Source organism: Berghia stephanieae, chromosome 6 (assembly GCF_034508935.2).
Source record: "Berghia stephanieae isolate SIO BIC M18660-M18661 chromosome 6, UCSD_Bste_1.3, whole genome shotgun sequence".
Lineage (NCBI taxonomy): Eukaryota > Metazoa > Mollusca > Gastropoda > Nudibranchia > Aeolidiidae > Berghia > Berghia stephanieae.
This window is the reverse complement of record NC_088365.1, coordinates 29,156,582-29,177,602: the sequence shown is the minus strand read 5'-3', so window position 1 is coordinate 29,177,602 and position 21,021 is coordinate 29,156,582. Positions and strand designations below refer to the sequence as shown.

Genomic DNA, 21,021 nt, shown 5'->3' with positions numbered 1-21,021 from the left:
GCAAACGGCGAATTACCTATCACTGCAGAATTTATTCATTTATTTGGTGTCTTTCTCCATCAGTGTTATTGAGTTGACCAAATGGGTTGTTGTTGGTAATATCTAGGATTTCTGGTGGGAGAGTGTTCCATTCCTTGATGGTTCTGGGGAAGAAACTGTTTTTATATTTGTTGTTTCTGCGTGTTGGGGTTGTAAACTTACTGCTATGATAATTTCTTGTGGATTTACAGTGTTGTTTTGTGAAATACTGTGGTAGAGTTACTGCTGTTTTGTTGGAATGTACTGTTCTGTGTAGAAGTTGGAGGCGTTTTTCTTTCCGCTTACTTTCCATAATTGAAAAATACAGTCACAGACATAAAAACAATAAAGTTGAACTATGTTTTCAGTAGACGTCTAGTATTCTGCCGTCAGCTCTGGAGTCTTTTTTATTTTCTCAAAATATCGGTATTTTAAAACTGCCGGGATTTGCTTTATAATTAAGCCAGGAACATATTTCTAGTACAACTTAATAGTGCAATTTATCTTCTTTCTAAAAATATCGAATTTGTTTGATTAGTGTAGCTGGAAATACAGTTAAAATTAATTTGCATTAGATACCTTTCATCAGAAATAACGGTGTTTTGATAGCTAAATTAAACCCCTTTGGCACTTTTCACATAGGCTGAACTACGGCGCTGATTAGATTTATTCACAAGTGGTACCAAAATAACGGTATTATATTCAATTGTGTTTGCGGAAGTTAAGCTCTAAAATCATTTTTTTAAAAATAAAGTCCAACAAAAAACAATTTATTTTTTAGCCTCCATAGTGTATCAAATAAAACCCCGTCCTATCATTTGGTATGTGTTAAAATTTGAGTCCGATCCATTGTTTAGCGTAATTCATGTTGTTGACCAACCGAACGCTCCAAATTCGAAATCCGTCATACGAACTCTTTCTGTAAAAGCTGTGTCGCGAAAGACAACTTACTTCATAGTATAATTTCATTATTTCGAATTCAACCAAATAAAATGTTACTACACTCTAGTCTATGTTGTTTTTTATTTAAAGTCACATTATTTGGTAGTACTGATAACATAGTTCAACTTTATTATTTTTATGTCTGTGACCGTATTTTTCAATTTTCTATGAATTTTTGAAATTCCTAGTTTTTCCCCAATTTTTTCACTATCATTTCGAAGTAGAGATATTTTCTGAAAATGCTAATTTTGTTTAATTATTTTATTTTATTCAACATTACTCATTTTGGGCTTTAATTTGATGTCTTATTTAGATATGCGTGGATGTATTTTAGTTTTAAATGATTTTTTTTTTAATTTGGTATTTTTGCTATTTTTTTGTCGTACTTGAATATTGCGCAAAGTTGAATTTTTAGCATTTTCAATTCAATAATTTCTAGATAATTTTTTGATGCAGTCACAGACTTTTAAAAAATTGAGATATTTTTTTTGTATTGTGTAGTGTCAGTTCAAGAAATTTGAGTTCTTTGGAACTATGATTTATGCTGTCAGAGGGATTTGAAAACAGGACCCATTTTAATGTTTGTAACAGGTAATATTAATTATTTGCTATATTTAAGATTTGAAAAATTGGTTTGAAGTCGCTAAAATCATTAATTTTTATCTTGTTTAGAAGTTCACTTTAATATCTTCTTGTACCTTTTTCACAGTAATTTGCTCCATTCAGCAACATTTGCACAGTTGCTAGGGATATGCAAACGATCTGATTTGATTCAATAGACAACAGTCCTATATTATGACCCTGTGAATACTAAGCTGTGGCTGTAAACGTCTTGTACCACAAATTAATATAACAGCTTAAAAGAACGAAATAATTTTAAATTTTGGCCGAAAAAACGTTCTTTGAATATCGAACGATTAAAATGATCCTCATCATGGCAAAAACAATCCAATCTGGGACTTCGAGCTTTATTTGAAGAACCAGTTTTCTGGCCAAAATTTTGAATGTGTTTTTCCAGTTTCGACAATATTATCGTTTTTATTGTTTTTGTTGTTGGCTAAAGAAAGATTTTGAACCCTTAACTTTTCGTGCGAAAGATATATTTTTTCTCTTTTTGAAGCCATTAAATTCGCTTTTGTTCCTCTGACCCCGAATGTTTATTGTTCCTCCACCAGTTTTCTTGGTCAGGATCCTAGCCTATGTCTCGCCTTGTAAAAGGCAAAAATGTGGAGAACAAAATTGTATAGAGCTGTTATGTTGACTAGATTACAAAAGAAAAAAGCCAAAAAATAAAAGTTGTGAATAAATGGTACTTTGTTAAGAATTGTTTAAAAAATCATGTTAATTTCCTATTGATAGAAAATTTTGACTTTCAGAAACGTGGTCATATTAAACACCACCAACGTTGTTGCAGCTGTAAAAATCAACGCTTTCCATGTTATATATCAGCGGGGTATTTTAACAAGTACAAAAAAACCCATTTATTTGACACTGTGTGATTGAACACTCTATCTAAAGAGCAATTATTATATTACAATCAATCTCATTTGCTCAGATATCTGGAGTCATATTATTTCAACAAGAATATTCGCTTTAAGCCTTTGTTACCAATGATGGCAATATTTATTATCCGCCTATTCTACACAGGGTATTTATTGAAAGATGGTGCACGTTGTGAAGACATATGAAATTCTTGAATGCTCAAATGTTTCTAATTTTCAAATCAGCGCATCGAATAATAATTATAAACTGATGATTTGTGTTTTATCCTGTAATTTAATGGATTCATCTCAGTCTGCTTTGTATTACATCATTTATAACAATTGCATGACTGTTCATGAGCAAGTAAACGCAAATGGGGTGCGAAAATATTTTAGGCCTTTGAATGAGATAGATATGGCAAAGTCCGATTGTATTTGGTTTCGTAAAATTCAACAAACGAATGGCAGTGGCGCAGATGACAACAACAGTTCATGTAAATCTGCCCCATAGTGGGAAGATTTTAAAATGAGGACTGATCATAATGTGAAGAGATTGGAGTCCGCTTCTTCTCAAACAATCCCACCGAAAACGGTGTGGTGTGTAGTTCAAATAAATTGTCCTATTGTTTTGTTGAGGTATTTAATCTATTCACTCTTAAAGATTTCCTTTTCTCTAGGGTAGTTGGTGCTTGGATGTGCCTATCTATTGAGGTTTATAGGTCAGCTTTGGGAAATAACATATGTTTTGCTTCTCTATTACGTTGTAATTTTATCAAAAATAAATACAGACATACTTTAAAAAACACTTTTTTAAATATGTTGGCCGGAAAACTCGTGTTCAATTATCGATCAATTAAAATAACCCTCTTCTTTTCAAAAATGTTCAAACCTGAGACTTCGAAGTCTCAGCTTTGGGACAATTAAGCACGAAAAGAGTTATTTCTATCGATCGATATTTGAAGGTCGAGTTTTCTGGTCAAACTTTTAAAACTTGTTTTTTTTTATTTCAGAGTATACGATATAATAGTAATTCGATGACTCCATTTTTAATGAAGATTTTTAACACACTTATGTATTTCGCTTTCTGTTTTATTCACATGTACTCTTACTTCAATTTCTCAAATGTGACGATGACCCCTTTAGGTTCTAAACCAGTTTTATGTCGAACTGGGATCCAAATGAGGTCTGATAACCCAAAGTGTAATGGATTCATTGTTGTAATGGAATTTCCTTTAAACCAAAGTAAAATATTGTCCATTACAACAATGTTAAATCAGGCCCAAAATTTCCTTGGGTTATCAGACCTGCTGTTAAGTATACTTAAAATGTGAATACCTACGTAGTTTAGTAAATGGCATTCAATAGCAAGTTAACGGTTGAGTTCCAAAAAAAAAAAAATCGACCAACAACGTAGAAGAAAACGAAGATCTGTGCTCAGCGTTTCAGATGGACCCTCCTTACACAACAAACGGCGCTCGGCTCGCGACACTGAGTACACAACACACGAGACAAACAAACGTAACCACAAGAAATCATAGAAGCGCCGTATGCAGCACTAATGCTCGTCTTTTTGTGCCGCGTGCTGTCAAGATGGACGACGACAAAAAGAAAGTTATGGAATTTGTGAGAGACCTGCCTCTTAATTGGGACCAAGCCCCCCCCCCCCCCCTTCCGCCCACCAGAGTATCACAACAAAGATCAACAAAAGAAAGTCTGGGAAGATACCGACAATAAATATTTATCTGTAGCCGATTTTATTTATAATACTACTGATACTGCTGCTGCTGCTACTACTACTACTACTACTACTACTACTACTACTACTACTACTACTACTACTACTACTACTACTACTGCTGCTGCTGCTGCTACTACTACTACTACTACTACTACTACTACTACTACTACTACTACTACTACTACTACTACTACTACTACTACTACTACTACTACTACTAATGATAAAAATAAATAATAATAATAATAATAATAATAATAATAATAAAAATAATAATGATAATAATAATACAGTAATAATAATAATAATAATAATAATAATAATAATAATAATAATAATATAATAATAATAACAATAATAATAATAATAATAATACATTATTATATTATTATTATTATTATTATTATTATTATTATTATTATTATTATTATTATTATTATTATTATTATTATTATTATTATTATTATTATTATATAATATTATCATTATTATTATCTCACTTTCTCTCTGTTTCTCTCTCTCTCTCTCACCCCCCCCCCCCCCACACACACATACAAACCCACACACACACACACACACACACACACACACGAATATATACGAAAAGAGAGAGAGAGAGAGAGAGAGAGAGAGAGAGAGAGAGAGAGAGAGAGAGAGAGAGAGAGAGAGAGATATGAAAAATAGTACGGTTGACAGCTGTTTTCTCGCTAGTCTTCGTGTCAATACCAGTTTGTATGTTAAAAAGAACAGTGACAATTTTACCAATTTCATAGGGGAAACATGTGTTTATTTCCCACCGGTTTACTTCGCCATTTTCAATAATATAATAAGACGGCCGTGCACATCGACACTTCAGCAGGACAATTGGAATAAGGTATGCCACATACTCTTCATTCATGATTTTGCTTAATAATGAAATGTTCATTTGGACAATAATATATACTATAACTGGCGTAGTTTTAAATTATGTAAGCTATGTATGTTGCGGCTATGTGGTCTAGTGGTAAGACACTAGCTTTCGGTTCGGAGGGTCCTGGGTTCGAGCCTCGCGCTCGGTGCATAGTTGAGTCCTTGGAAAAGGCTCTTTACTCACTTACACTCACCGTACTCAGATGTAAAATGAGTACCTGGCCGTTAACAGCGCTGTCTTTGTCCGAAAAATTGTAATATCGCCCAACAGGCGTTATGTTCCGTCCTACATGTTAAATATTGCTGTTGACCAGGGACCCCCATGTAAAGCGCTTTGAGCACATTTAGTGGATATTGCGCTATATAAAGCTCATTTTTTTAATGTTGATTGAATAACATGGGACTCATTATAAGATAATGGTAAAAAGGCATCCACGTTAACAGCTCTTGTCAGGTATAGCAACTAGAGGTCGGGGAGGAACTATTAATTCTTGAGTAGCGAGAAAATGAAATTTCATATTTTTTGACTATTTTAAATTCTAAGTTATCTTTTCGACATCTGCAAATGTGACCCACCGCATGAAAGCAATATTACGTCAGGTTGATCCAGTTGCCAAAAAGTTGATTTATAGTTTAAAAAGGTGATCAGAATTGATACAATCTTAGATTCTGGCAAATTAAGAAACTGTAGGCATTGTCGCCATAAAGATATAATAAAGTAAATTAAGACATGTTTCAGAATGTGGGGTTATTTGGTCTTGTTATATGACACTTCGGATTGGAAGATCCTGGGATCGAGTCCTGCTCTGAGATGCGCATAGTTGAGTCATTAGAAAAGACTATTTCCTCACTCTCTCTCATCGCACACCGGTGTAAAATGAGTACCTGGTCGTTATTAGTATTGACTCTGTCTGAAAAAAACCCTGTAAAATCACCTAACAAGCGTCATGTCACGTCCTACATGTTAAATGTTACTCTCGGCTTGGAACCCCTTGTAAAGTGGATATTGCGCTAGTTTAAGAAACCCAAAAGCTCAAAAAAGCTCATTTTCAGAAAATTATCTGACACTAGACGTCTAGACTATTTTAATTGGTGCAATTTTTTAAAACAAAAAACGAAAAATCAAGTTGTAGTTTGTTTTTTGTTGTTGCTGCCAATAACAACAATTATTAAGTTTTAATTGAAAAGAGTTCCCCAATTGCAATTTAATAAATCCAAATATATAGTTTTACACGGAGGTAAATCAAGTCCCTTACAAGTTTACTGTACTGGTGACAATAAAACAAACTCTTTCTTTTGTGGAAACCATAGAATTAAACAAATGAGAATACGTACGAAGCCTAAAAAGTGTCCACCAATGAAAGCATTCAGCGCCATTTTGTTGTTGGCTGAGAATGTAGTAATTACCATTCATTCGGTATCTATGTCAACATAACGACACAAGAAAAACAACAAACAATATCAAAATCCACAATAAAATGTTTCAGAACTGTTGCGTATATTTTTGCACAACGAAGCTGTCAAAAAATGAAGTTAGAGAATGTGTGTAATCATGTATTATAATAACCTGTAATGTGTTTTCCAACCACCACATCATCTACTACTACAACCACCACCACGATATCATGACTAACACTACTACTACAACCACCAGCCCCACATCATTATCACTACCACTACTACTACACCACCACCAGCACATCATCATCACTACCACTACTACAATCACCACAACCACATCGTCATCACTACCACTACTACTGCAACCACCACCACCATATCATCATCATTACCACTACTACCACAACCACCACCACCACTACTACTACAACCACCACCACATCACTACCTCAACTACTACAACCACCACCACAATAGCATCACTACCACTACTACTACAACCACCACAACCACATCGTCATCACGACCACTACTACTACAACCACCACCATATCATTACCATTACCACTACTACTACAACCACCACTACCACCACATCATTACCATTACCACTACTACTGCAACCACCACTACCACCATATCATCACCATTACAACTACTACTACAACCACCACAACCACATCATCATCACTACCACTACTACTACAACCACCACCACATCATCATCACTATCACTACTACTACAACTACAACCACCACCACATTATCATCACTACCACTACTACTACTGCAACCACCACCACCATATCATCATCATTGAAATATATTTTTTTAAAATTGAGCTTTATATAGTGCAATATCTACTAAATGTGCTCAAAGCGCTTTACAAGGGGTCCCTGGTCAACGTTTAACATGTAGGACGGGACATGACGCCTGTTAGGCGATATTACAATTTTTCGGACAAAGACAACTCTGTTAACGGCCAGATACTCATTTTACACCTGAGTACGGTGAGAGAATGTGAGTAAAGAGCCTTTTCCAAGGACTCAACTATGCGCCGAGCGCGAGGCTCGAACCCAGGACCTTCCGATCCGGAAGCTAGTGTCATACTACTAGACCACATAGCCGCATCATTACCACTACTACTACAAACACCACCACCACATCATCATCACGACCACTACTACTACAACCACCACCACCACCATATCATTACCATTACCACTACTACTACAACCACCACCACATCATCATCACTACCACTACTACTACAACTACAATCATCACCACCACCACATCATCATCACTATTACTACTACAACTACAACCACCACCAACACCACATCACCTCACTAACACTCAGTACTACAATCACTACCATTAGGTTTTGGAGCTTTACTTCATTTGAAATAAGGAAACTTCGGAATTGTATTTGGCATTGTGTTTATATATCATAATATAATTCTAATCAGTTATCTATTGAGAACTAGATACTATACAATATGTATGCCAAATACCACCCCAATTCCCCTTTCTTGTGTGCGGGAATTCCTCTTTCGGCATTGAAATTGAGTGTGAGAGAGTCATCACTACACACATAAACAACAGAAACAATTTAAAAACAAGACCATGACACGCAACCACTCACACACGAGGCTATACTATTTATCCTTTTTTCTATATAGAATAGGACAAGACAAACAATAGCTTGACTCTCGCTACACTTCGCATTGATGTTTGTCGTCTCACGAGTTCAACTCTCGGTCGACCTGTCAATATTCCTTTTTGCCTCGGACGTAATCATTAATAGAATGTTGTGTGGTTTTGACCGTGAAGAAAACCTTAAGAAGTCACATTTATATCATTTTAGAGAGATCGTTTTGAATAATTTTGAGTTAAACGAGCGAGCAGCAACTTGTTTTCATGAACGGCCGATCAGCGCTTGTTTACTATAGTAACGCGATTCCCAGCCAACATCAAAATGGCGGATATTTTTCTCATCGAGGCCGCTGGTTGGTTAGCCAATAAGAGCACCGTACGGTTTCCATTGGGTAAATTCCTTGGTGGAAACAGAGAAAGATGTTGGAGTGATTTTTTGGCCGCGTTCCTAATTTTGATAATTAATACAATAATTAATTAAACTCAAGACCACTGGCATTATATCTAGAAGTTTTGAATACATGAATAGTAAACTGTTCCGTACAATATAGAAGTCTGAAGTAAGATCTACTTTCGAATATGAAAACTACATTGGGTGCCCGCTTTTCAAACGAAAATCAATGTTTTTTTTAGAAAATGTTCAAAGACGAACAACAAGCAACTAAATGTTTGGCAGGTTTTAACAAGATAAAATATAGGTATAAAAATTGATTGCAATCAATTAACTACTATCACTAAAGTACAGAGGAGAAAGAGGCTTATATAATTATATTATAGAATAGTCCACAATCTGCATAACACTGATTATACGCACGTTTTACATTTCTCTTTGGTTATATTCACATTTTACGATTTCAACCATCAGATGTTCTACCAATATTGGACCAGACTAATTTATCTTAAGTACAGTCAGGACATATATTATTGTAAGATAAAGAACTGAAAAAGTGTGTATGAAACAGTGCCAGGTAAAGCAAGAAAGAAAAATACAAGACAAAAACACATCCCAAGTTCGATTCCCAGTTGAGGAAGACTCATTTTTGGGATGGGTATTTTTTTTCTTGTATTTCTTATTCATGCTTTGTCGGGCACTGTTCATATACACATTTTCAGATTTGCATCTGCTCCCTAATTTCTCACAGGATTGTACTTGATTTTAATGCCAAAAAAAATACTGATACAGTTAAAGCTTTCAAAAAAGCTGTTGATAATATACTCAGTGCCTTTATGAACGTATAAAATAAATATGATTTTTATTTTTTTATTTTTATGGTGCTGATGATCAACAAGTCTATAATTATAATGAAAAGTTATTATTTATTTATGCACCAACTTCACGGTTTGTTTGCACACTATGTACACATATTATAGTATCCATTAATAATAATAATGCTAATAATAATAATAATAATAATAATAATAATAATAATAATAATAATAATAATAATAATAACAAAGGTAATGATAATAATAATAACAATAATAATAATAATAATAATAATAATAATAATAATAATAATAATAATAATGATAAAATAATAATAATATAATAATAATAATAATAATAATAATAATAATAATAATAATAATAATAATAATAATGATAATAGTAATAATGATAAAAATATTATAAAATATAATTCATAATATAATACTAATAACAATAATAATAATAATAATAATAATAATAATAAATAATAATAATAATAATAATAATAATATATATTATTATTATTATTATTATTATATTATTATTATTATTATTATTATTTATTATTATTATTATCATTATTATCATTATTTTTATTATTATTATTATTATTATTATTATTATTATTATTATTATCATTATATTATTATTATTATTATTATTATTATTATTATTATTATTATTATTATTACCATCATTAATATTTTTGCAATATCCTCGTTATCATCATTATTACGCAGAAAGATGACAGCATTGACATTCACAAGGGGAGTTCTCTTGTTCTCCATCATCTTTGTGGCAGGGGAATGTTTCTTTACTGAGCAGCATTCTGTTGACTCGGATGGCAGTGATGGATGTAAGAGATGGAAAGTTTGAATTTCTTGATTACATGAAGTAACTTTAAATGAACCAAGTATTTAATATTATGTATATTTTATAGGCTGCGAGAATTTAAAAAACACGGAATAAAATATGAGTAGTAGTAATAGTAGTAGTAGTAGTAGTAGTAGTAGTAGTAGTAGTAGTAGTAGTAGTAGTAGTAGGAGTAGGAGTAGTAGTAGTAGTAGTAGTAGTAGTAGTAGTAGTAGTAGTAGTAGTAGTAGTAGTAGTAGTAGTAAGATTATGATAGACGTTTACAAATCACATCAAATGTTTCCATGTTTGCGTCTTGTTCTATCAGTACAGTGTTACTAGTGTGAGAGGTTCCCCGTGTTATTAGTGTGAGGGGTTCCCCGTGTTACTAGTGTGAGAGGTTCCCCGTGTTACTAGTGTGAGAGGTTCCTCGTGTTACTTGTGTGAGCGGTTCCCCGTGTTACTAGTGTGAGAGGTTCCCCGTGTTACTAGTGTGAGAGGTTCCCCGTGTTACTAGTGTGAGCGGTTCCCCGGCCAGTTAAAAAAAAATAATTGACGGACCGTGATATAATAATAATAATAATAATAATAATAATATAATAATAATAATAATAATAATAATAATAATAATAATAATATAATAATAATAATAATAATAATAATAATAATATATAATAATAATAATAATAATAATAATAATAATAATAATAATAATAATAATAATAATAATAATAATAATAATCATTATTATTATTATTATTATTATTATACATATTATTATTATATATTATTATTATTATTATTATTATTATTATTATTATTATTATTATTATTATTACTATTATTATTATTATTATTATTATTATTATTATTATTATTATTATTATTATTATTATTATTATTATATTATTAATATTGATAAGATGAAGAAGAAGAAGAAGAAGAAGAAGAAGAAGAAGAAAGAAGAAGAAGAAGAAGAAAGAAGAAGAAGAAGAAGAAGAAGAAGAAAGAAGAAGAAGAAGAGAAGAAGAAGAAAGAAGAAGAAGAAGAAGAAGAAAGAAGAAAGAAGAAGAAGAAGAAGAAGAAGAAGAAGAAGAAGAAGAAGAGAAGAAGAAGAAGAAGAAGAAGAAGAAGAAGAAGAAGAAGAAGAAGAAGAAGAAGAAGAAAGAAGAAGAAGAAGAAGAAGAAGAAGAAGAAGAAGAAGAAGAAGAAGAAGAAGAAGAGAAGAAGAGAAGAAGAAGAAGAAGAAAAGAAGAAGAAAAGAAGAAGAAGAAGAAGAAGAAGAAGAAAAGAAGAAGAAAAAAGAAGAAGAAGAAGAACAAGAAGAAGAAGAAAAGAAGAAGAATAGGAAGAAGAAAAGAAGAAGAAGAAGAAGAAGAAGAAGAAGAAGAAGAAGAAGAAGAAGAAGAAGAAGAAGAAGAAGAAGAAGAAGAAGAAGAAGAAGAAGAAGAAGAAGAAAGAATGAAAAAAAGAAGAAAAAGAAACTCATTGTAATGCTATTTGTATCAAAATTCATGAAACGTAAGCGATTTTCAAGAATCGTGAAAAACCCTCCAATGTTTTCGCATCCACAGCTTTATGTGGAAGTGAACGTTTTTCTTGCCGAACTGTGAAGAAATGTGTTTCCTTGGACCAGAAGTGTGACGGAACGGATGATTGTGGTGATCACTCAGACGAGGAGAATTGCCAGGTTTATATGGATAAAATGCCTTTTCTGCTTTATAAAATATATAATAAACTTGCTAACGAAAGAGTGAAAATGGAGAAGCTTCGTATGGGAACAAAACAGACAATGGACGTTTCGGGTACAAACCCTTCGTCAGGACAACAATAAACAAATAAACGTGGAAAACAAATAAAATATTATAATAATATATTTTATTTGTTTTCCACGTTTATTTGTGTATTGTAGTGCTGACGAAGGGTTTGTACCCGAAACGTCCATTGTCTGTTTTGTTCCCATACGAAGCCTCTCCATTTTCACTCTTTCGTTTGTATTTTACGATCACCGGCTTCAGTCAGCCCCTACCGTTTTCTATAATAAACTTGCATATTTATAAAGCCGTTTATTCAGGGATTAATATACTAATTCCATACACTATTAGTAATCTTACAATATCAGTCACTGACTAATGGTACTTATTCACATTTAAGTCATATGAGGTAATGTACCTGCTGACTCATAAAAAAGGAAATCAAAAGAAGAGCTAACATCAAAAGAAAAAAATATGAAAGATTTAAAATGTAATTGGGCTTTATTGAAAAGGGGACTATGTAAATGGATTTATTATTTGAAAACTTACATGAACGTATAGCAATAAATGTAGATTTTAGAGCACCTTATCGAGATGCTTCTCTTTTCCCTCAATTCACATAATTTCATAATCTGCTTATAGAATTGCTTAAAACTTTCTGACATTTTTCCATTTCCACTTGGATTCTCTTAAAATGCTTTGGAAACTCCTTTCACAATGTGATAAATCGGTGAATGTTTTATGCACACTGTTAATCCCCAACTCTATTTTTTACATCATAGAGTATCATTTCTATTATTATTATTATTATTATTATTATTATTATTATTATTATTATTATTATTATTATTATTATTATTATTATTATTATTATTTATTATTATTATTATTATTATTATTATTATTATTATTATTATTATTATTATTATTATTATTATTATTATTATTATTATTATTATTATTATTATTATTATTATATTATTATTATCATTATTGTTATTATTATTATTATTATTATTTTATTATTATTATTATTATTATATTATTATTATTATTATTATTATTATTATTATTATTATTATTATTATTATTATTATTATTATTATTATTAATAGAATCATCATTACTATTATTATTATCATGACTATTATTATTATTATTATTAGAATTATTATTATTATTATTACTATTATCATTATTTTATTTTTATTATTATTATTATTATTATTATTATTATTATTATTATTATTATTATTATTATTATCATTATCTTTATTATCATTTTTATCATCCTCATCATTTACAGCATCAGACTGCTGATATCAAGGTGAAATCTGTTGATTCAGATGATGGTAAGTACAAAATACAATTGCTTTATATCACTTAAGGCGATGCAAGTTACCAAATAATATCGGAATATGTTAGACAGTAGAATGCGGATATGAAGAACGACCCTAGGCAGCACAGTAGTTCTTGTTATGAGTTATTGATTTTTAAATTTATAGTAAACTTATACGGGGAACGTTATTACAGGCACACGTTCCTAATTTTCATCAGTTCGTTTTAAACGTGTTCGTTATAAGTGTGCTCTCGTTCTTCGAATTGAAGAAGAATTTCTATGGATCTGCTTTTGAAATGTTGCGGTGTTATCATTTTTCTCAACTCAAGTGTTGGCCATATACCATAAAATAGTATTAACCTTTCATAATATTAACGATTGGGGTCTATGTGAACTTTATTTACAGGTGTGATGAGTAGCTGAACGAAATAATAATTTAATATATACGTTTCGACTATGCCCTTCATCTATCATAATAAATTGCCCTTCTTCACTTTTTTTATTTTCCCGAGCTATCTAAACTCCATACATAAAAAAAAGAATTCTGTACAGCCCATGTATTTTTTTTTGTAGATTGATATCCAGGTAACTAGCAAACATTTCTTTAAAATAATTTTTAAAATTTTAATTAATTCTGTCACCCAATGATTCAAATGATTATTTATTTTTAAAATCTGCTGGGATATAATGATGAGACCCATAATGACATGTCATGTGTCATTAGGGGTCTCGAGGCCACCTTTGTGCCAGATTCATTTGCGCGCACCTGCAGACTTTATTTATTATTACCTTACCTATTTTGATTGTTAATGCCTCAAAGTATTCATATCAGACTATGCCATTTTCCACAACACAGTCGTATAACAATTAAAATAGATAGTGCATGTTCGTAAAAACCTTTATTTCTCCAATAGTTATGATAAAAAAATGTAATCATCCCCCCCCCCCCCCCACTCCCCTTTCAAAATACCAGATAGCCTGTGCGGCAGTAGATATTTCTCCTGCTCTAGTGTCTTGAAGTGTGTTTCTAAAAAAGTAAAATGCGACGGAAAAGATGATTGTGGTGATAACTCAGACGAAGTGAATTGTTAATTGAGTGAAAAGTAATTCGCAGGAGTGTTTAAAGAGAAGAGAAAAAGGTGAGCTTTTCTGAAACGCAGTATTGACTAAAATGTGATCTAACAGCTTTTTCAAACGGTCCGTAGTCAAAAGCAACACTTGGAACGAGAACACAATGCCTGCAAGACGCTGTTGCATTTTTTTCGACAGAGACAACGTTGTTAACGGTTATTTTACACACAAGTATACCAATACACTATGAGTAAAGAGCTTTTTCCAAGGATTGAACCTTACTAGGCACACACAAGTAATGCCAATACACTATGAGTAAAGGGCCTTTCCCAAAGATTGAACCTTGCTAGGCACACACGGGTAATACCAATACACTATGAGTAAAGAGTTTTTCCCAAGGATTCAACCTTACTTCCACACACAAGTAATACCAATTCACTATGAGTAAAGGGCCTTTCCCAAGGATTGAACCTTACTAGGCACACACAGGTAATACCAATACACTATGGGTAAAGAGCCTTTCCCAAGGATTGAACCTTACTAGGCACACACAAGTAATACCAATTCACTATGAGTAAATAGCCTTTTCCAAGGAATGAACCTTACTAGGCACACACAAGTAAAACCAATTCACTAGGGGTAAAGAGCCTTTCCCAAGGTTGAATCTTACTACGCACATAACTGGACTCGAATACCGGACCTACAAGTCGTAGGCAGTGTTTTATGGTGCTATACCACTCAAAAAGGCCAATGGAGACATTTTCTATAGTGCTAACTGAACCATAACCGTTGCTTATTACACTGATGATACTACTCTATTGAAAAGTACTTTCCGCCATATCTAGGACGTCACCTCTTGGTGGACAGAGGGGTATGTTTATTTTCGAAAAAGAAGTCGTCCCGACAGGGATCTATCCAGGTTTGTTTGCTTACTCCACCATTTGAGCAGCCCATGACTGTAAATTTAATTGGAACGGCACATCGATGTTAAAAATGGTACTGAGGTGATGATCTTATTCATGCATCTAAGGTCCATCTAAGGATATATATATATATATATATATATATATATATATATATATATATATATATATATATATATATATATATATATATATATATATATATACATATATATATATATATATATATATATATATATATATATATATATATATATATTGTGTGTGTGTGTATGTATGTATGTATGTATGTATGTATGTATGTATGTATGTATGTATGTATGTATGTATGTATGTATAATGTATGCATGTATGTATGGATGGATGGATGGATGGATGTATACACACAATTAGGTTTTGTCTACCACCGTAGTTTACATACCATCTCAGGTTTGCCTTACCACCAACATGCATCAGTTTTTAATTCTTTTAGCAGGCACTGTTGAAAAGCGGTCGATGTTATCTAGTAGACAAGCTTGTGATACTGCCTTTATCTCATTGGTTGCTGCATTATAATATCTTGTTTATTCTTTTCATCCCCCAGCAAAACAGGTGCTTCAATTAAAACACAATCACAGAGAAAAATATATAACATCTTGTTTTCCATGATGAGAAATGCCTTGATCCTCGGATGAAATAAATGTGAAATAAAATTCAACCATTTTGTGTCTTTTATCTTGATAATTTTAATCTCCTACCACTAAAAATTCCTTACAAACCACAACGTAAGGACTAAACATCACTTTATCGGACAATTAGAATACAGATGGATCATATAATATGACGTGTACACGATATTTCCCGAGGATGTAAATTTAGATTGATTATACACACTTGTGCCTTTCAGATTGTGTGTTGATCAGGGGTTGGTGCACGCTCATAGATGTTTTCCTGAGTTAAATCTTTCGTACGTACCTTAACAGTAACCACAGATTTCTATTTTCAGCAACCCAACATGCAACTTGTCTTATGAATTTGTGACATCCATGTTTGCATCAATGATATAGACCTTCTAGACTAAGACATTGACCTTACTGCAACATTTTGAACTTTAAAAAATATTCATTAAAAGATTATATCAACTATCGCAGAAAGTCTTGATCACAGAGAGATTCAATAATGTTAGATAGTTAATTTGCAGCACGCATATAGAAAAATGTCGCACTTTAGTAGACAACAAAGCACAATGTGGCGATATTTTTTACCAAAGTAATGGTGACACATGATCGAATACGCCAGTTCACCTCTCATCGTGGGAATCCCAAAACCGTGATCACACTCTCAAGCATTGTTTAGACCTCGGTTCGTTCATTCTCAAGAGGTGCCGGGTCTGTGGCATACAATTGTCATAATAATGGCTCTCCAATCCTCTTTATCTTTGTTCGTCTCAGAAAGGCCTTTTTTTTCTCTAGTTCATGTCTTGAGACCTGTGACATAACTTGTCCGTTGTCTACCTCTGCTTCTTTTCCCATCAATTTTCCTGGTCTACCTCTGCTTCTTTTCCCATCAATTTTCCTGGTCTACCTCTGCTTCTTTTCCCATCAATTTTCCCTGTCTATCCTGCTTCTTTTCCCATCAATTTTCCCTGTCTATCCTGCTTCTTTTCCCATCAATTTTCCTGGTCTACCTCTGCTTCTTTCCCCTCAATTTTCCCTGTCTATCCCTGCTTCTTTTCCCATCAATTTTCCCTGTCTATCCTGCTTCTTTTCCCATCAATTTTCCTGGTCTACCTCTGCTTCTTTCCCCTCAATTTTCCCTGTCTATCCCTGCTTCTTTCCCCTCAATTTTCCCTGTCTATCCCTGCTTCTTTTCCTATCAATTTTTCCCAACCAAGGCTTTTTTTCTCGAGTCTGTTTGTTCTGAATGTATGGCCACGGAATTTAAATTGACTCTCTCTTATACTTCCTAGGAGATAGCATCTATGCTTGTCGATCTAATTATTATCTTCTGTTACATTTTCTGTACAGAGCATTCTCGTGATTCTTTAATGAATTGCTTCTCTATAGCTTCCAATCTCCAAGACAGAAAGGTATTTTTTCATGTTTGATTTTAGCCCATTTTCTTCACCGGATCTTACTAGAATATCCTGCAGTTTTGTAATTTTGTAATACTGCATCATCTGCATAAAGAATTGCGTTGATATTTCTTCCTCCGACTTTCACTCCATTCTGGTCTTCAAAATGCTTATGGTAATTTCACAATACAAATTGAAAAGTTTTGGAGACAACTTAGTAGTATTTCTCTCTTGATCGACTCAAAATTGCTCGTATCAAAATTGATTCTTGTTTCAGCATATTGGTCTCAATATATTTCTTACTCTGCCCTAGTCTTTTCAATGTATGTCTAATTGTTTGAGAATGTTGGACAATTATTGGTCTTTAGCTTTATCATCCCCTTGGCATAACCAATATAACAAAAGTAGAGATGTGTTTTTCATTTTTATGATTACTTATTATATCATAAGTAATGGTAGTGCGATATTGACATTTCTTGCTCCATTGCATTTTACGAATCCAAATTTCTGTCTACAATTTATTCTCAGTTATTTTCCTTATTGCATCTTTTACTTCTTCTTTCAATATGGGTGTTGTTTTTTCTTATTTGTGTTTTCATTCTTATATCGTCATCAAATCTTCTACTCATTCAAATCACATGTGCAGAAGTTTTCTTTCAGGATTGAACCGCCTTTCCCTTTGGTACAGCCGCTACGTGAGCATTTCTTCCCTTTATCGCGATCTTTCATCTAACAATCTAAGTTTTTCTATGTAGTTTCCTCTGTCCTGCTCAATTTTCTATTTCTCCACAATGGTCATTAAGTCAATTTTCTTTCGAGTAAGTACACTTTTCCTTTATCTAGGCAAATGCATCTTTCATTGTCAAACTTTGCCTTTCTTCTGAATTTCATCGAGATATATATATATATATATATATATATATATATATATATATATATATTGAATCGTGTTTGATACAAATATGGTACGAAAAGTGCTCGACATGTAGTAATGGAGCGAATTATTATTTAAAATATTTACCACAATGTTTGGGGCAGTCTACATCAATGTTTCAGGCTCAATTTGCCATCTTCAGGACTGAGTTGTTTTGTTGACTGTTGTTGTTTCTTGAAGTGGTTTCGGTTTGAAGTTAATTAAGAGGAATTTGCGCCGATGGGGACACTTTCCGTAGATCTCACTTTTCATGTTGAGTGTGGCTTCATGAGGTTGTTTGATTATAGTATATTTTTCTTCCAGGCATAAGCTACATTGTTTTGATGTTGGTGTGTATCCTGTTGCTTTAGATAAAATTTTCCATGAAATGTTGTGGTCTATTTTGTTGTCTTTTAATTTCCAAATATGTTCGCTGAGTTTTGTGGATGTTTTTTTGTTAGTGTTTCTAAATGTTGAGGTGTGGAGGTTGTATCTTGTTTTGAAATTATTTGAAGAATATGGGAAAGTAGTAGGTCTAAGTTGTGGCGTAGTATCCATTTTGTGTCTAAGAGTGCTCAACGGTGCTCAAAATTGAGCCTGAAACATTGATGTAGACTGCCCCAAACATTGTGATAAATATTTTAAATAATAATTCGCTCCATTACTACATGTCGAGCACTTTTCGTACCATATTTGTATCAAACACGATTCAATACACAGCTCCGCACCGTTGAGCACTCTTAGACACAAAATGGATACTACGCCACAACTTAGACCTACTACTTTCCCATATTCTACAAAGAATATCCCTACCTGCAACAGAAAATCTTACATTAAATCACTAATAGCAAGAACAGAAACATTTGTCAAGAATCTACGATGGAGAACATTCTTTTTTCTGAACCCACATTTAGAAACCACCCACAAAAAAACGTGCGGCTTCAACTCTACAAATTCACCACCCCCCCCCCCCCCCCCCCAATACCTGAATTTAAAAAATTAGAAGACGGACTTTTAGATCTCATTCAAAGTGTGCAGTTCAAAAACAAAAATAACAACTTCCAAAACCAACTGACTAACGATGTGAAGAAAATAAACAAAGAAAAACAACTTCTGATACCAGCCGACAAATCCAACAACTATTACAAAATGACACCTGAGGAATATGATAAAATGACACACAAACAAATCAACAAAGACTATAAGAAAGACAGAACACATAGAACCGAAGAGATCACAAAAGAAGATAAGAATATAGCGAACAGACTTGACCTTAGCGATCGAATCGATATAGCACCAAGAAGAGAAGCGTTCATCACATTAAAAGATCACAAGCCTGACTTCAAAAATAATCCAAAATGTAGACTAATAAATCCATACAAATCTGAAATTGGAAAAATCAGCAAAAAGATATTAGAAAAAATAAATAAAAACGTCAAAGAAGCAACCAAATTCAACCAGTGGAAAAACACCGATGAAGTCATTGAATGGTTCAAAAATATCCAAAACAAAGAAAACTGCACCTTCATCTCTTTCGACATTTGCGATTTTTACCCCTCCATCACTCCAGACTTACTAAACAAAGCATTGGAATTCGCAGCAAAATACACCAACATCACAGAAGAGGAAAAACACATCATCAAACACACCAAGCACAGCACACTATACTACGACAACACACCGTGGACAAAGCGACACAATGATTTCGACGTAACAATGGGTTCGTTCGACGGTGCTGAAACATGCGAACTGGTCGGACTCTACATCCTGTCACAACTACAACATACACACACATACATCGGCCTCTATAGAGATGACGGACTCGCTATAACCAACAGACGACCAAGAGCGAACGAAAACATCAAAAAACAAATCTGTAAAATATTCCAAAACAACAATTTAAAAATCACGATAGAAGCAAACAAAAAAACAGTTGACTTCCTCGACATCACATTCGACATAAAATCCAATTCATTTCAACCGTTCAGAAAACCAAACAACACCATTAGCTACATTAATAAAAACAGCAACCACCCCCGTCCCGTCATTGAAAACATACCAAAAAACATAGCACTGAGGGTGAGCAAACTTTCGGAAAACAGAGAGATATTCAACGTCGCAGCCACCCCCTACAAAGAAGCACTCACAAAAAGTGGATACAACACACCATTTGTATACACAGACGCCTCCCTCTCATGTAAACCCCAACACACAAGTGAAGAACATAAAACAAGAAAATGACACATAACTTGGTTCAACCCACCTTTCGACATAAACGTCAGCACAAACATAGGACAGCAGTTCCTGAAGTTAATTGATACACACTTTCCAAAAAACCACAAGCTACATAAAATTATCAACAGGAATACCATAAAAATAAGTTACTCGTGTATGCGCAACATAGAACAAATAATTTCAAGCCACAACAAAAAAATATTAATAAACCACCGACAAGAGCAAAACCCACCCACTAGAAAATGCAACTGCAGAAATAAAGAACATTGCCCACTAAACAAACAATGCTTAGAATCAAGTTTAATTTACCAAGCCACAGTCACAGAAACTAAAATAAACAAGCAAGAAAAATATGTAGGACTAACAGAAAATAATTTCAAAACAAGATACAACCTCCACACCTCAACATTTAGAAACACTAACAAAAATACATCCACAAAACTAGCGAACATATTTGGAAATTAAAAGACAACAAAATAGACCACAACATTTCATGGAAAATTTTATCTAAAGCAACAGGATA

General features: G+C 33.0%; 1 protein-coding gene and 1 long non-coding RNA gene across 3 annotated transcripts in view; one reads left to right on the top strand and one right to left on the bottom strand.

The window, feature by feature from the left end:
- Window positions 1-10,179, bottom strand: part of LOC144974806 (uncharacterized) — a 48,355-nt gene extending 38,176 nt beyond the window's left edge. Inside the window, exon 1 of the long non-coding RNA XR_013645821.1 lies at window positions 10,051-10,179. This is a non-coding gene — a long non-coding RNA (uncharacterized LOC144974806). The remainder of the gene's footprint in view (window positions 1-10,050) is intronic.
- On the top strand, window positions 4,899-15,994 carry LOC144974805 (CD320 antigen-like). 2 transcript variants are annotated; one of them, XM_078918094.1, is made up of 6 exons: window positions 4,900-5,053; window positions 10,099-10,214; window positions 11,785-11,900; window positions 13,271-13,316; window positions 14,277-14,442; window positions 15,881-15,994. In XM_078918094.1, the coding sequence occupies exons 2-5, from the start codon at window positions 10,103-10,105 to the stop codon at window positions 14,393-14,395; spliced, it is 393 nt and encodes a 130-aa protein (XP_078774220.1). In that variant the 5' UTR covers window positions 4,900-5,053; window positions 10,099-10,102; the 3' UTR covers window positions 14,396-14,442; window positions 15,881-15,994. The 2 variants fall into 2 exon arrangements, with proteins under 2 accessions (XP_078774221.1, XP_078774220.1); XM_078918095.1 differs by lacking the exon at window positions 15,881-15,994 and having other exon boundaries at window positions 4,899-5,053.
- Window positions 15,995-21,021: the final 5,027 nt, after the last annotated feature.